This window comes from Myxocyprinus asiaticus, chromosome 13 (assembly GCF_019703515.2).
Source record: "Myxocyprinus asiaticus isolate MX2 ecotype Aquarium Trade chromosome 13, UBuf_Myxa_2, whole genome shotgun sequence".
Classification (NCBI taxonomy): domain Eukaryota; kingdom Metazoa; phylum Chordata; class Actinopteri; order Cypriniformes; family Catostomidae; genus Myxocyprinus; species Myxocyprinus asiaticus.
Window position 1 is genome coordinate 36,652,123 of NC_059356.1, and position 17,496 is coordinate 36,669,618.

General features: G+C 38.3%; 1 protein-coding gene across 1 annotated transcript; it reads right to left on the bottom strand.

Annotated features, from left to right (window-relative positions):
- Positions 1 to 1,100: 1,100 nt before the first annotated feature.
- Positions 1,101 to 2,485, bottom strand: LOC127449767 (reprimo-like protein). The gene has a single exon (XM_051713305.1). It carries the CDS (start codon positions 2,173 to 2,175, stop codon positions 1,831 to 1,833), a length of 345 nt encoding a protein of 114 aa, XP_051569265.1. The 5' UTR covers positions 2,176 to 2,485; the 3' UTR covers positions 1,101 to 1,830.
- Between the last annotated feature and the right edge of the window lie 15,011 nt (positions 2,486 to 17,496).

The following is a 17,496-nucleotide window of genomic DNA, read 5'->3' on the forward strand; positions in this document are numbered from 1 at the left end:
TAACATGACCCTCTATGTCTGCCTTCTTGAACATAAAAAAGTCATTTTTTTCCCTTTTTCTTCCTAGGTGGCTCACATTTTTCCACCTCCCTATATTCCATCAATTTCCCTACCATTTGCTTGTTAGACAGTAAATATTGCCTAAAGATTTCATTGAGCAAAAGTGAGAGAGTTTTGCTATTTTAATCAATCTGTAGCCCTCATGACACCTGCATAATAACTGCTATTCTGTTTACTGCTATGTGTGTAAGTGTAAATGTTCATAAAGGTAAGTCAAACAATTTAGAAAACTATTTCTAAAAAACTATATTGAAAAATTGATCTTCGTGTCTGTTATTCTGTTATTTTAGAACTTGATGAAAATTTTAACTATCATAACCACATTAAAATGTGGTTATTTGTTGCCATTAGACTATATGGTACATCCATTAAAGAAAGAAAGAAAGACAAGAGCAGCAGCTAGTCATAAATTTGTTCTGTTGTTTGCTATATGGACTGTCAACTGCTTTCATTCATCTCTGAATATAAATGTTCATAAAAAGAAAATAAATCTCTTCATTTTCTTTCCTTTTTTCTATGATACAACACAAGAGTTTTGCATATTGTTTGAGATATGAAAGACAGTTTTGCATATGCTACTTTAAAATCCATATAGTCTGATTGAATTTACATCATAACCTACTCTTATTTTTCTTTCGGTGTAAGAGAGGGGATTGGGAAGAAAACGGTGAGTCTGCCTTCAATGAATCTTACCACTGATGGAGAGATGGTTTTGCATGTATGATAAGGTGTGGCCTCTGGCAGGGGTCATCCCCAATTAGGGGCACAGATTCCGGGGGGTATGGAGGGGGGCAAACCCCCCCCAATATTCAAGACAAATCTATGCTCTTGGTAGGCTAGTTCAGATTTATCATTTAGATTTAAGATAATTATTTTGTTTTATCCTGTCTAAATATCAATTTAACATATATGTCTATAAATATCCCTTGAAAACTAAATGAACTTTTTAAGGCTTGTTTCAACTAAATCTTTCTCAATTGGCCAGTCATATCAGCGTACTCCTTGGCTGAATTTTGGAGGAAAATAAAAGAAAACAAATGCATTTTTAAACGACATTTAATTCAAAGCATGCTGCACTACTTCAAGTTTTAATATTGTTTACAAAATACTCCATGCAGCATTGAGGTCATATTTAGAAAGTGCTGGACACACAGAGCATCGCGCATGCTGAGAGGAAAGACGTCAGCCCGTGTTAACGGGGAAGGAGTCATTAAAAAAAAACAAACAAAAAAAAAAACACCCGTGCAAATACCCCCCCACCAAATGAGCGGTTTCCCCCCTCGCGTGCCTTAACATAAACTCGAAGAAAAATACATTTGGACATCTTTAAGATAAAACACTTGAAATGCAAAGTGCAAAAGAGTTACCGTTCAGAAAAAAAGACATGCTTTCGGAAGTGATTGTCTTGTACAAACATTTTACATAGGCTACTTAAATCTGATGTAAAAACGTGTAAACACTTCACTGTAAGTTCACTCGTTCCAATATTGTCATTCTTAATACATAAGCATAATTACCTTAAATACAAAGAGCTACGTAACATGAATAAACAATACATTCGCATTTCATAAACGTGCAACTTTTCGTAACAATTCGTCAGTGTGTTTCTCTGACTGTATCTTTGAAACAGTTCATCCGTGTCGGCTTCAAAGGGAGTAAAAATGTAAGTTGCATATCTTCGTGCCCCATAAACTGAGAACAACTGGGGGTCACTCTCCATGCTGCACCTGGCATGCGTTCCAGCAGGACAGTTACAGGTGACACCCGTGACTAACTCAGTCCGATCATCACTGCCTCGACGTCTTTGGATGGTCTCCGGTCCTTGACCAGAAAGTTGATCATACTTTCGGACTTGATCATAAGGTTGCAACCAAGGAAGAAGATCCCGAACATCACCGTGAGCGACAGAACGCACAGCACCGCGATCTGCACCACGCGCGTCACGAACAGCTTGCGCTCATCTTGCGCGAGAACTAAAGACCCGCCGCCGTCATTCGCGGTCACTTCGCTCCCGTTACCCGTGCAGCAATCAACCAGTGTCCCCGCCAGTTCTTGACTGCGGTTGAGCAGAGCTCCGCGCGTAAAAACAGTGTGGTTAAAGAATGTACCGTTCATCCTGAACGGACAGGCAAAACACTGAAGCTGAGGTTTGTGGACGATCAAGGCACTATAATGGCAACTGCCTGTTGAGTTGGGCTTGTTTCATTAGAGTAAAATGTAATAAAAGAATCTCCTAAAGTCATTACACCATCACTGTACAAGCAAATGGGAGAAAAAGTGTCCAGTTTCTGTTGCACACTCTCACACTAACACTCTTGACTGTCAGCAAGTTGTCTTCATAAGCAGGATCAGCGCGCAAGGAATTGGCAATGCAACTCAACTGAGACCTGTGCTCAGGTTTGGTGTTCTATGTGTGTGTGTGGTTCATGTGGAAGGGGGTGGGTGTCAAGAAAGAGAGCCAACAGCCTGGATGTCGCCAAGGAGACCATTCTCAGTCAAAGCTAGTGAAGATGTTCTGATCAATGAAGATTTGATCCACCATTCAAAAACGTCAACCCATGATTGGTCTGAAAAATCATCAGTTGTCCATGCTTTGAGCTAGACTCACCTCCATGATCTTGTAAAGAAAGTGCATTTGGAAGACTTTTCATTTAATCTTAATGAGATCTGTGGCTCGCCAAGAGCAGAGGTCAAGAGGTCAAGACTGCCCCAAATATCACAGCAATTATGATTACAAAACCCATTGGATTGATTTACACAGTGGACAGTGTTCTCCAGTGAAACTGTGACAATAATAATTTGAAAAAGTGAAGACAGTGTGAGAGATGTTGCCAAGCACGTTTGTTGAGAGAGCGCGGGCGTGCGGTGGCTGGCAAATGTCACACTGACAGAGAAAACCGTGGGAGAGAAGACACGGAGATAAATTAAGAAATGAAAAACGAAGTGTCGATAAAACCAAAGCAAACTTTTCTGCGAAAGTAAAGCCGTACTGCACACACTATATTGATTCTTCACTTTCTATGCCAAAAAGATAAAAAAAAAAAACGTATTTTTAATTAACTAAGGTGCTGAAATATGATAACACAATTATAGGATTATTCTACTTTTGAGCCAGATAAAACTGAAGGCAGTTTTCTAACTGTCAGACCTGTCAGAATAGCCTACAACAATCATTTGCTGGTGGTAAGACAAAAGTGTGCAATTACTTTGCGCAAAGGTCATTTATACAGAGCGACATTAATCCCCAGACCCTTCAGCATTACCATGTGGTACAATTAGATTAGTGTTTTGTAAAGTAATTTGCCCAGTTGTCTTGATGAAGGTGACCATGTTTTCAAATATATTTCAAATGTATTAAGTACCCATTAATACTGCTTTCATTTAACATTAATAAACCATATACATCTATAAACATAGAAAAAGCCTCCAAGCGCTTCTTGTCTTTTTCAATGGCTATAATTTTTGTAGGGCAAAGATTGCATTGCTCAGTTATTTTTCCCCATGCCTCTTTGAAAGTCAAGTTATTTGCGATGAAATGAGGAACAATGTATGCTACCTGGCTAGAACTATCACGTGTATTTCAGGCTCTGGCTCAGACTGCTCTTTTAACGCTTAGGAGCATAAAAAGTACTTGTTACACATTTTTTATTACTATTGACTGTTGGGTGATCAATAAAGTAATTGGGTAATCCATTAAAAGTAACTGTAATCTGATTAAGCACAATTATAAAATGAAATGTAATCCAATTACAAGTATTCAGTTTTTGTAATCCATATCAAAGGATTACATGTAATCCATTACTAGCCAGCACTAAACACTCGTCTTTTGTTTTTTTTTATCATATTACATGGATTAATAGGAAAGATGCAAAGAAAAGCTTAAGTGCGCTGCAGATCTCCCACACAGCTTCAGTGAACTTCACAAATAACTAAATTCCTTTGTACTTTCTTTCACAGTCCACACTGCACAATAACAATTATTCATCTTCTTTGTTTTCGAAGACATGTATTTAACTGAATATTTTTAGATATTGATGGTTCTCCATGCGCCTTAGCAACAGGCAACCTTTACGCATAGTAACAGTTGGTTGGTTATTTTGGTTGGAAAAATAGAGAGAGAGGGAATGAGAAGAAGAAATAGAGACATAGGTTGCAGGTTGAATGGCCAGAAAAGTGGGGAGTAAATTTGCAGCCTAGCAACAAAATTTAAGTAAAGAGGTCCCCTAGCAACCAAGTAGGCTTCACTCCCTCTTTGTAATGCGCATACACAAACACACAAAAACTAGTGGCTAACTTTATTTACAACACAACAAATCAGCTACAGAGAATTTGAGCAAATACACACAGGACACACTGTTCTAGTTGTCTAAGTATAATTATTTTTGTCGATTCAACTCAGGGACTGTAGACAACAGAAAGAAGTTAAAGAACACAAATGCTTAACCTTCCTTTGTCACATAGTTACAACTGTCTGTGGGGGGTTCACACTCCCTCGCTATCTCTTTCTCTCTTGTTCCCTCTGTCTCGGTCAAAATGGCACTTTCCTGAGATCACCCTGTGAGGTGCATTAGCAGTCTAGCACAAACCAAAAGACTTAGAGAGGTCTCACAGCATGGCGCTATGTGTGCACTCACATCTGTTTCTAAATTTATGTGAGTTTATGTGAGATAGTTGGCTTTTCATTTCGCTGACTTCATTTATTATAAAAATCATACTCTCAGACTAAGTAGAATTAGATTCTCCATTCATTACAGCCAGGCATTCAGCTGTATGTGTGTGCGTGCATGTGTGGATCTACCAGTATGTCTAAATGAGCAGTTTATGCATGTTTACCTGCTTCTACGAGTGTTTGTGCTTGGATACTAAAAGTACACACAAATGTCTGTATGGTTGTGTGGGCCAGGTCTGCCTATATAGCATATCAACATTTGCTGAGAAATCTCCATTTATATAAATCTCTGTATGTGTGTGTGTGTCTGTGTGTATATATATATATATATATATATATATATATATATATATATATATATATATATATATATATACACACACACAGTATATACTGTATAAATGAACTTATAAATGTAATATATTTTAGATAATTAAAATACGTTATATTATTACGATGGACAAATAAAGCATTGATCAGCCAATACACATTTTTTTGTTTTATTTCCATAGTTATTTCTAGACCATTGCTGCATCCGAAACTGTGTACTGTTATAGTATGTACTGTATTTGATGGAGGACACACTTAACTTCTGCCAAAACAGTATGTTCTTTAAGGTATGCATGCAAGTAGTATGAATAGATTTCAGACATACTTCATCATCCAGGGATGTGGGCATTGTCTCGTGTCCTGAATATATGACATAAGAACAACAGCCGTGAAAATGATCTGCTCTGGTTTTGTTAAACAAGCACTATTTAAGTACAAGGAACAATTATCTGGTTATATATAACACTTACAGTTGAGAAGAGCCGTCCAACTCGCAGTTCACAGCCGTTCTTTTAAATCCAGTGTTTTGTACATGACGTCGCCTCAGCTCCTGAGGGATTATGGGATTGTAAAGTGTCCAGTCGATCCGCACTTCAAAATCTCGCCGGAAATAGTAGGTCATCCGGGTATTTCTCGCTTACTACTTCATAAATATTGATTCGGACATCCTGCTCTGTTGGCATTCTGTTTTTGGCATCCTATATAGTAGGGAAGTATGGATATTTGGAAGCAGGGCATAAGATCATCACTGGCCTACAGTCCACAGCAATTCGTTTTGTCAAATAGTCCGAGATCTCAAAAGATGTGCTTTTGCTTTCTGTCTGCACCATTTTTGTTGGTCTGTGTACACGTGTCAGATGAACACTTTTGGAGCATCTCGCTATGGTTGCGTCGCGTCTTATAGATTCTCAGCATTTTGTGCCATAAACACTGCATTTTTAGGATGTTGTGTCAAGTAAAATGTAGTTTCAAAATTTCTAAAACGCAACTCAATCCATCCAGCTGCTGCATCCAGCTGTATTTGTACATCTTGAGTTTTGCTTACTCGCAAAAACATGAAGGTGTTACTTTAATGTTGAATTCCTCCGTTGGTAGGAAAATTCCTTATTATTGAATTTACATACGGTCTGTGGGCATAATTGTGTTACCTATTTAAAAAAAAAAAAAAAAACATAATACATTATACTGTATAATTATTTTGCACTAAATTAACTAATTAAAAAATGACAGCCCTTTTGAGTGTGGCTTAGGCTTAGAAGATATAAAATATAATTTGCCTAGTATAAACAACAGAAGTCAATGTGCATACACAAATATGCATGTGTGTATGCATGCACTTGTGTGTGTCTGTTTTGCGTGCTTTGTCTCGCATAGGAATGCATTGTGTATGGATGAGATCAGCAGATTATGATGCTTTAATTGCAAAGATCAGGTAGCTCTACACATTCACACACACACACCGAAACAGGCTTTCTACCATATGTGTTACTTGTTCCTTCTTCTTCGTTTTGTCTTGTTTCAGCACTCTGCTGGGAGAACACGTCACACTCACTTTGTCTGGTCAAAGATCAGTTTCTCCAGCAGCGCTAAATCCAAACAAACATCATGTGTTATTAGACCAGGCTGAACCCAGATCAGGACTGGATCATGACAAATGATTTTTTAAGCATTTCTTTCTAAACACAGTGTGTGAATGAAGGAAAGTGGTGTCATAGGTGAGGAACAGAGATAATTCAAGAAGTATTGTCAAGAGAACTAAAATGCAATCGCTTGTGCACACACACACACACACACACACACACACATACACATACAAAGGCACAGATCAAGCCTGTGTAATATGGCTTATCCCTCTTCTTCTCTATCTCAACCACACAATTTCACAATTCCAGCACACAAGGCCGTAACTTAGCAACAGGCCAGAGAGGGGGAGAGAAAAAAGAGAGAAACAGAAAGGATGGGGTGACAGAATCGCTGGGTCCAGTGGTATCTGCAGTTTCTTTAGCATTGATCTAATCAGGCCCCACCAGTCTACGTTTTTCAACCTCTCATTATTTCTCCCAACCTCTTTCCTTCATAAGGGAAATACTAAGGTCTCATGATAGGCGCTGTGCTGTCTCATAGTCTAACACAGAGACAGATGCATCTTGACTGTAGGGGCTGGATTCTTCATAATATAATGCATATTTGTATGTTTCCCCTGGTTTGCCCTCTCTTCCCTTTTTCTTGCTTCTCTTCTCCTGTCTTTCCTTCTTCTCTCAGTGCCAGTGTTGGATAAGTTGATTGAAAAATGGAAATGTGGAGGCCTGGGTAGCTCAGCGAGTAAAGACGCTGACTACCACCCCTGGAGTCACGAGTTCGAATCCAGGGTGTGCAGAGTGACTCCAGCCAGGTCTCCTAAGCAACCAAATTGGCCCGGTTGCTAGGGAGGGTAGAGTTACATGGATTAACTCCTCGTGGTCACTATAATGTGGTTCTTGCTCTCAGTGGGGCGCGTGGTATGTTGTATATGGATGCCGCGGAGAATAGCGTGAAGCCTCCACACATGCTAGGTCTCTGCGGTAACGCGCTCAACAAGCCACGTGATAAGATGCGCAGATTGAATGTCTCAGACGCGGAGGCAACTGAGATTCGTCCTCTGCCACCCGGATTGAGCCGAGTCACTATGCCACCATGAGGACATAGAGCACATTGGGAATTGGGCATTCCAAATCAGGGAGAAAAGAAAAAAATAAAATAATAGGGAAAGACAAAATTCATTTAAATTATGTGAGATCAGATGGTTTCAAAACACTAAGAAAACTCTTCAGTAATGATAACAAATTGGCTCGTGATGATGACTAAATTGTATGATTCTGTATGATCTATCTATCTATCTATCTATCTATATATTGGTTTAAAAGTTACTTTTCATATAATAATATGAATAACAGCCTATTATTAATAGGCTTTTACTTTCTGACTCATTGATCTTTTACTTTGAGAAGCAGTTCTCTACTAGAAGAATGGCAGGGAGTTTGTCCCTTACATGTCTGTATCTCTGAACATGTTTATTACAAGATTCTGCAGTTTTGCCTATATGCTATTTAAAATCAAATTGTAGCAGATGATTTAAACATTTATGTATATATTTATTTATATATATTTTTATTATTATCATTAACTGAAATGTGTCAATTCTGGGATGTTTGATTTGGATCACAAGACTCACTGTGTTCCATTTAGGGTTGCCTCCCACCCAGGATTTTCTGGGCTCGTCAACGTCTGTCCAACCCAGTCTCATGAAAATTTGTACATATTTTATATTCGTTCATAGAAATTTGTACGATTTCATCACATGCACATACCCGGATGTCTAATGCGGAAGCGCAAGTTTCACGCAAGAGGCATTAAGGAATGCTTATTAATATTATGTCCTTACCCAAACCTTACCGATCAGTAGAGTGTGTAAACATGATAGGAAGCTGTTGTGTGTGACAGAAGCAAGGAACCGTCGCGTATTAGATGGAAACGATGTCCAGTGACATCATTGGTTGTAGTGAAAGTTGTACAAATTCATAAGAGTGCAGTGGTACGATATCATACAAATTAGCCAAATTTAGAGAAGTCGTATGAATCCTTAAGATCTTGCCGTGAGAGTGTATAGGTCTGTCCTGGAAAAATTTAATTCCATTCCAAGATGCAAAATGTCTAGGAATTTGAAAATTTTTCTGACAGGTTCACCTGAGAACTTATTTATATGCACACTGTTTAAGGAGAAGAAACTGATCAAAAGCACTCTCCTCCTAAACCGCTCTCTATATGAATCATTAGAAATTCAGATTAATTTTAGTGAATTGGTTTGATTTATGTACATGCTCTCCTAAACCGTCCTTTCCCTCTCATAGGAAGCATTGGGAAGTTCAATGTATTTTAGTGAATGGGTTTGGTCGGATGGGTTTGTTTTTTATTGACAATGTTTCACGGCCCAAACAGCAAACAGAAAAACAGAACTAAACTTTCACAAAAGACACATAAAATATTAAAAACTCAAAGAAAATAAATAAATAAGACAATAACATTTGCCATGGTGATTTCAAAAAACTAGATTTTCATCTACAGTAGTTGGGGAAAAAATTATAAATGGTGACCATATTTCAATGAAATTCTTTGTGCAATGTTCTGATGTTGCTGGGTTTTTTTTTTTTTCCATTGTTATGTATTTTATTAGTAAATTTGACTAATGATTAGTACTTAATGATTGCTTAGTTCACCAGTTAGGAAGAATCATTTTCTTTGCAATTGCTAAAGCAATATACAGTATGTAGGTTTAATAAGAGCAGATGGGGGATCAATTTATGATACATTTCTAAGTACACAAAAATTGGTTAGAAAGGAATCCTGTAATTCAAGATGGAAGTCAGTTTCTCAGTTACATCTATCCAAAAATGCTGTACAGATGAACAATGACATAAACAGTGGATGTTTGTGTCTGGGATGTTGAGAGTGCATTGAGAGCAAAAATCTAATTTAGAAAGACCCATTTTATGTTTAATGATTGTGTAATGTGTGTTCTGTGAATAGTTTTATATTGAATCAGCTGTTACTTTGGATTATTAGTAAATGAGAATATATTTTTATCTGTGTCCAGATGTTGGTTTTAGTAGAAAAGGTCAAATCTATCATCCATTTTGCAGTAGGTAAATAAATCGTGTGGATCTGCATTGAGGATTAGTCTATATGGTCAGATGATTTATGTGGATGAAACCTATTAAAGAACAATTAATCTCAAGTTTTACAAACAATACCCAACGCATCATTTCACATCTTCTTATTTGTTGCAGAGTATTTATTTGTAATATTTATTATATTCTGCTGTGCACCACTATGTTTCCGATTCATTTATTTACATAATGGTGTATCTGTTCAAATGCTGTTTAATGCTGATAGTTATATATTTTTAAAAAGATAATGCTTCAGTGTAGTTAGGACTTACTGGTAGTGTAATAGCTTGCAGTGTAGCTAATTATAGTTTTTACAGTTTCATCTCAAAATTGCTCAGGGACAGATTAGCCTAAATAAGTAAACATTATACAGAATAAAATTATTGACGCTATTGTTTGAATTAACATGGGATTGTAAATTCGACTTTCCGGCACTTTTCATTAATGTTTATATGTACAATATATGCAGTATATATAGTTGAAGTCAGAAGTTTACATACACTTAGGTTGAAGTCATTAAAACTCATTTGTTAACCACTCCACAGATTTCATACTAGCAAACTATAGATTTGCAAGTCATTTAGGACATCTACTTTATGCATGACATGAGAAATTTCTCCAAAAATTGTTTACAGACAGATTGTTTCACTTTTAATTGACTACATCACAATTTCAGTGGGTCAGAAGTTTACATACACTAAGTTAACTGTGCCTTTAAGCAGCTTGGAAAATTCCAGAAAATGATGTTAAGACTTTACTAAATTAGCCAATTAGCTTCCAATAGGCTAATTGGCTAATTAGAATCAATTGGAGGTATACCTGTGGATGTATTTTAAGGCCTACCTTCAAACTCAGTGCCTCTTTGCTTGACATCATGGGAAAATCAAAAGAAATCAACCAAGACCTCAGAAAAAAAATTGTGGACCTCCACAAGTCTGGTTCATCCTTGGGAGCAATTTTCAAAGGCCTGAAGGTACCATGTTCATCTGTACAAACAATAGTTCGCAAGTATAAACACCATGGGACCATGCAGCCATCATACCGCTCAGGAAGGAGATGCATTCTGTCTCCTATAGATGAACGTAGTTTGGTGTGAAAAGTGCAAATCAATCCCAGAACAACAGCAAAGGACTTTGTGAAGATGCTGGAGGAAACAGGTAGACAAGTATCTATATCCACAGTGAAACGAGTGCTATATTGACATAACCTGAAAGGCTGCTCAGCAAGGAAGAAGCCACTGCTCCAAAACCGCCATAAAAAAAGCCAGACTTCAGTTTGCAAGTGCACATGGGGACAAAGATCTTTTGGAGAAATGTCCTCTGGTCTGATGAAACAAAAATTGAACTGTTTGGCCATAATGACCATCGTTATGTTTAGAGGAAAAAGGGTGAGGCCTGCAAGCCGAAGAACACCATCCCAACAGTAAAGCATGGGGGTGGCAGCATCATTTTGTGGGGGTGCTTTGCTGCAGGAGGGACTGGTGCACATCATGACATCATGAGGAAGGAAAATGATGTGGATATATTGAAGCAACATCTCAAGACATCAGCCAGGAAGTTAAAGCTCAGTCGCAAATGGGTTTTCCAAATGGACAATGACCCAAAGCATACCTCCAAAGTTGTGGCAAAATGACTTATGGACAACAAAGTCAAGGTATTGGAGTGGCCATCACAAAGCCCTGACCTCAATCCAATAGAACATTTGTGAGCAGAACTGAAAAAGCGTGTGCGAGCAAGGAGGCCTACAAACCTGACTCGGTTACACCAGTTCTGTCTGGAGGAATGGGCCAGAATTGCAGCAACTTATTGTGAGAAGCTTGTGGAAGGCTACCTAAAATGTTTGACAAAAGTTTAATAATTTAAAGGCAATACTACCAAATACTAACAAAGTGAATGTAAAGTTCTGACCCACTGGGAATGTGATGAAAGAAATAAAAGCTGAAAGAAATCATTCTCTCTACTATTATTCTGACATTTCACATTCTTAAAATAAAGTAGTGATCCTAACTGACCTAAGACAGGGAATGTTTTCTATGATTAAATGTCAGGAATTGTGAAAAACCGAGTTTAAATGTAAGGTTTTAAATTTGGCTAAGGTGTATGTAAACTTCTGACTTCAACTGTATGTGTATATATATATATATATATTCAGTTCATTTAACTGTAAAAAAAAAAAAAAAAAGCTCACGAAAAGCGGTTGTGGGTGACTGGTTGAGAACATGACCCACGCTAGATTCAAACGCAGGTCATCCATGAGTGTCAGAACTCAGTGTGTCAGAGCACTCACACTGAACGCAAAGGCCATAGCTCTGACGTAAATGCTGACTAAATCAAAGCTTCAAAGACGGGGACAGAGATGTTAATGTCAGTCACAACTTAATAATTTTACAAGTGTGTGCTCATATGTGCTTGTGTGAAAATGGCATACTGACAATAAGCTTTGTGTGCTGAATGATACTGATGTTATGATACTGGAATATGTGTGTGTGTGTGTTTATAAGTGTGGGTTTGAAGGCACACAAGTGACATCATTACTTTTCAAAATAGTTACTGCAAATTAACTCAATATTATGAAGCTTCACCAAGATATCTTGTAAAAGCGCGTGCACACACACACACACACACACACACACACACACACACACACTCACAGTGTCATTGCCACCTAAAGTATGCAATTGCAGGGTAGGGTAACCATAGTAACCAAAAGAGATTATGGCCATATAGTTGGGCACAAGCCGCAGGATAAGTGTGTGTACGTGTGTGTGTGTGTGTGTGTGTGTGTGTGTGTGTGTGTGTGTGTGTGTGTGTGTGTGTGTGTGTGTAGAGAGAGAGATGTCTGTATCAAAAAGTAACTGACACTAAGTTGATAATGGCTAGTCATCTCCTGTTATTTTATATATAGACCACAGCACTGATCTGAATTAAAGGAATATTGCGGGTTTAATTCATAAGACTCAATTGGTTAAATCTATATCTTCTGAAGTGATATGATAGGTGTGGGTGAGAAACAGCACAATATTTAAGTCCTTTCTTACTGTAAATCTACACTTTCACTTCCATATTCTGGTGTTGAAGTGACTTTCACATTCAGCCTATTACTGGTTTGGGTTGGTCAAAGGTGGAGATTGATAGTAAAAAAAAAAAAGAAGGACTTAAATGTTGATCTGTTTCTCACCCACACCTATCTGGGATGGCATGGGGTCGAGTAAATGATGAGAGAATTTTCATTTTTGGGTGAGCTATACTTTAAAGTCTACTTTATGTCTATGGAGAGTCCTCATAATGATAGCTGCACCAACGTGTGTGTGTGTGTGTGTGTGTGTGTGTGTGTGTGTGTGTGTGTGTTAGGTCTTCAGAAAGGGAGGGTCAAGTTTGACCCAGTGTGATCTGAGGGACAGTCCCATTCAGTCTGGTTGTGGCATGAAGTTTATGGAGTTTCCTGTTAGTAGCATGAAGATGCTAGAGGACCACCCCCTGAGTGACAACGCAAGAGGTATAACCAATGACATCACTCAGATCAAACCACAAAAAATCTACCTCAACCTTAGACCAGTTATGATATTTCTACAAAAATAAACATTCTGTGTTTCAAAAATGTACCTCCTAAATATATGAACTCATATTTTCCAATTTCATTAATATTACAGTTCCTCTTTTTGGTTTGTTTTGTTTTCTATTTGCTATTCGTCCTAATTAAATAATAGTTGTAATTAGTTATTTAGCCCTTGGGGTCTCTCAGACCTCAAAATGAACATGAGGGTTAACTGTGCTTTTTAAATCCACTTCCATGAAGAGCACATCTAGACATCAAACTAATATGTGTGATCTGTGGTTGTATAAAGGATTAATAATTGCCTACCCTTTCCACATTTACGAGTTTGGAATGCAGAAGTAAACTATAGCAGCGTTCATTTTAGACTGATCTCACAATGAAATCAGAAACAGTAGGTTGACTCTTCTAGAGCTAAAATCAGTCTGTGCTTTCCAAAACTAGAAGCAATGCCACCAGTAGCCGAAGTGGGAAGTGTTTTTGAATGTAAGGGCATGTGTGAGCTCCAGTTTCCAGGTGAAATGTCCACAGAGGGACGCCAAAAGCTAGTTTTAAATCGAGTTGTTTTTAGCTGTAAAGGATGTCATACAGTGAAGTGGAACGCATATTTTATTAACTCTATTCCCCCCAAAAAAATTATTTTAGAGGAAAAAGGTAACATCCGGATTGCGATCGTCACAGATTATGCAAATGCAACCTGGGTCTCCCACGCTGCTGATGCTACATGCTTGCGTTCGCACCACATGAACCAATGCAAAGATGTCTGATGGGAGCTGCCGCTTGTCAGTAACTCAACATAACATGTTGCTGATGTCAGGGCAATATAACATTCAGAAGCAACATGTCGACTTCCTATGTGATGCAAACTTCTATAGTGGTGAATAGGAGATCACAGGAAATATTATTTTTGCATTCCTATTTGCTCTAACTAGGAATGGAGAAATCCACTATTACATTTCCACAACTTTCCAAATTAGGAACAAATAGAGAGAGATGGATAATCGAAGTCAGAAGAGAGAAAGAAGCTACATTTACTGTCACTCTCTCGCAGCTGTATTTGAAACCACATCGCAGCAGTGTTAAACTAATGCAAGGGAAAAATCTCACAAAGAATAATGTTATATATTTGCACTCAATGATTAAAAAAATTACAAATGCGTCATCACAGTCTGTGAAAAGGGTCTATAGACACCATAATAATTTTCTATAGACATAGCCTGGGGCTTTCACAAGATTACAATAGGTCTTCCATTGAAAAAGAAGTCTTGAAGTAATCTAATGCTATCTTCTGTGTCTTTAAGATGATTCAAAGCATTTCACTGTCACTGTGAAGCAAGTTGCTGATTACCCAGTGGACCTGTATTACCTGATGGACATGACCAATACCATGAGGGCTGACTTGCAAAAGCTTAATGCTCTAGGCAATCATCTGCCTCGTGCTCTGCACAGTGTCACCAGTAATCTGCGCATGGGATTTGGAGCTTTTGTAGACAAAACCCTCTCACATTACAAGTACATTTTCTCTGAAGAAGTCATCAAGAATCCATGCCATAAGGAAGCTAAAGTTAATCTCAAATTCATTTCACCTTGGTGTCTAAATGCCCTGCTGAAAAGACCAGCATAAATGGTCATCAACATGTGCTTTGTACAACTTCTGGTCCTCGAATCTTATTGGCCAAGCAACATTCCAAGAGTGATGATATGTAGTATTTACTGTTTTCTTGACCAGCCACTTGGTGAATGATTCGGATTGCCGCTGGAATGTTTTCTGGTTCCGGTTTCCATAAAAAGCAATGTAATAAATACCAAAACAAGCAATCCAGACAGAGAACAACAACCATTTTAAGTGTTAGTTGGAGTAGAAATCAATTCAGGCTTAACTTGTGCAGATGTTGGTCATAACAACTCAAAGTAGTTCATGATATCAATGTAACTAACCTTGGACCATAGCTTCATGTCATCTATCCACTCCTTAAACTTTGACGGGTCAGCTACTGTCAAAAGACAATCATCGTGACTCAAGTATTGCCATTATGGAGCCAAATTTGATTCGTTTTTTTTTTTATATGCCAGTTTAATACATTAAACATCACATTATCCACTAAAAATGTACTCCAGTGTGAGTGAAAACACTGTAGACTGGTGAACAAAAACAGGCTGCTGTTGTGAATCTTGGAACACTTCTGCATTCATAAGGTTAATAACAGCACTGGGATGCATCATTATTTGTATCACTCCCCTTGTCTTTGTTTGCCGCATTCCAAATAGTAGTAGGGATTTTGATTCTTCACTCAATTTAATTTTGTTCACTGATTTGTTCAGTGAGATTTTTTGCATTTAGCATTTTTATGCCAGTAGGTGGTGACAAATGAGTTTGTTTTATGTTATGAGCGAGTCATTGACTAAAGAGGTTCAATTAAAAGCACCGAGTCATTCACGACCGAAACAGCAGAAAGTGAACGAGAATGATTCGTTCACTTAAAAGATTGGTTCAAAACACTGATTCGTTTACAAATGAAACATCTAGGTATGGTAACCAGTGTTCCCTGAAAGGAGGGAATGAGATGTTACGTCAGTGAACTGATGCTAGGGGTCACTCCCGAGAGCCCTGGTCAGTGAGTGAAACAGTGACACTAAATAAATACTGTATATATTGCCTGAAAGGAGGCATATAGTCTGAGGGTAGCACATTTTCTCCACAGAACTCACGTCAGTTGAAGTGATAAACTGTTTGGAGGGAGGACTAAATTCAGAGTCCTTTGATCATGGTTATAAAAGGGGCCGCCAGCAGGGGCACCTTAAACCAACCTGAGGAAGAGTTCAATTAGATTAATGATCAAAATAATTGTTTTACCAACATAGGGAAGCACTTAAGGTGATAGAAAAAAGTATTGCCCTTGGGGAATGCTTTTAAATATGGGAGACAGGAAGGGAAAGCTTCCTGTGTGTAATCTAGAGAAAAATCACTAGACTAGAATGATTATAATAGCTATTTTTCCGTGAAGTAAAATAGCTTCAGGTAATAATAAAGAAGGGCTCACCCATGGGGGAGCCTCTTTCTTTAAAATAGACAGAAGAGAATTCTTCTTAAGTGTAATCTTGGAATAATCACTAGATTAAAATGATAATAACTGTTTTACCAATACTGGGAAACAATTAGTGTAATAGAAAAAGGCTTGCCTGCGAGGGAGCACTTTTAACCTTCCGAAGTGACTTCCTACTGTAACTAGCCAAACGGGTAGTGTACAAAAAGATCGGCACCACTAGAGCAGTATTAAAACTGCTGTTGTGTTTAACAACCCAGAGAGGTGTTTACCCAGCAGGAACAACCTTGTGTGTGTGTGTGTGTGTGTGTGTGTGTGTGTGTGTGTGTTTTTAGAGCAAAGCCTTATAGAGACATTCATGTTGTAACTAGCCCGAGGGGTGAGTATACAAAATTCGTGTGTCACAAGGCTTTTGTTTCAGCACTACTCATTAGTGATGAAAGCTTAAACTCCCATCACAGAAACCATGTGGGAAGACAGAGAAAGAAACAACTAGATTATAACATCTAGCTAAAGTATTTGGGGAAGCCCAACCTGCCTTCCTGACAAATGCCCAGCGAGACTGTTTAGAGATAATACAAAGAGCTGACTCACCAGCCTAAACTGGCATGTATGCTCAATGTAAATGCACAATGCTTACATTGGGCAGAGTGTGTGCAATAAACGTTCTTGAAGCCTGTAAGGTTTTCACCTGTGCTCTGAAGGGGGTGGATAAAACCTTAGGAATGTAGCCTAATTTGGGCTTAAGAATGGCTTTTGAAAAGCCTGCACCAAACTCTCAACAGTCATTTTTACTGATAGAGTTTGGAAATTTCCCATGCGCTTCACTGAAGGGAGGGCCAGTAGTAATGCGGTCTTTAGGGAGAGAGCACGCAATTCTACTTTTTCCAGTGGCTCGAATAGAGAGCAGTATAGTGCTTTCAGCACCAAGGACAGGTCCCACACTGAGACTGTAACAGGGCGAGAGGGTTTGAGATGTCTCACACCACGTAAACATTTTGTGACAATCTCATGCTTGCTCGTCAAAGTGCCACTGACAGGGGCATGGTATGCCGCATTAGCTGCAACATATATTTTTAGCATTGATCGGGAGAAACCTGCATCCAAGTGCTCTTGCAGGAAGTGAAACATCACTTTT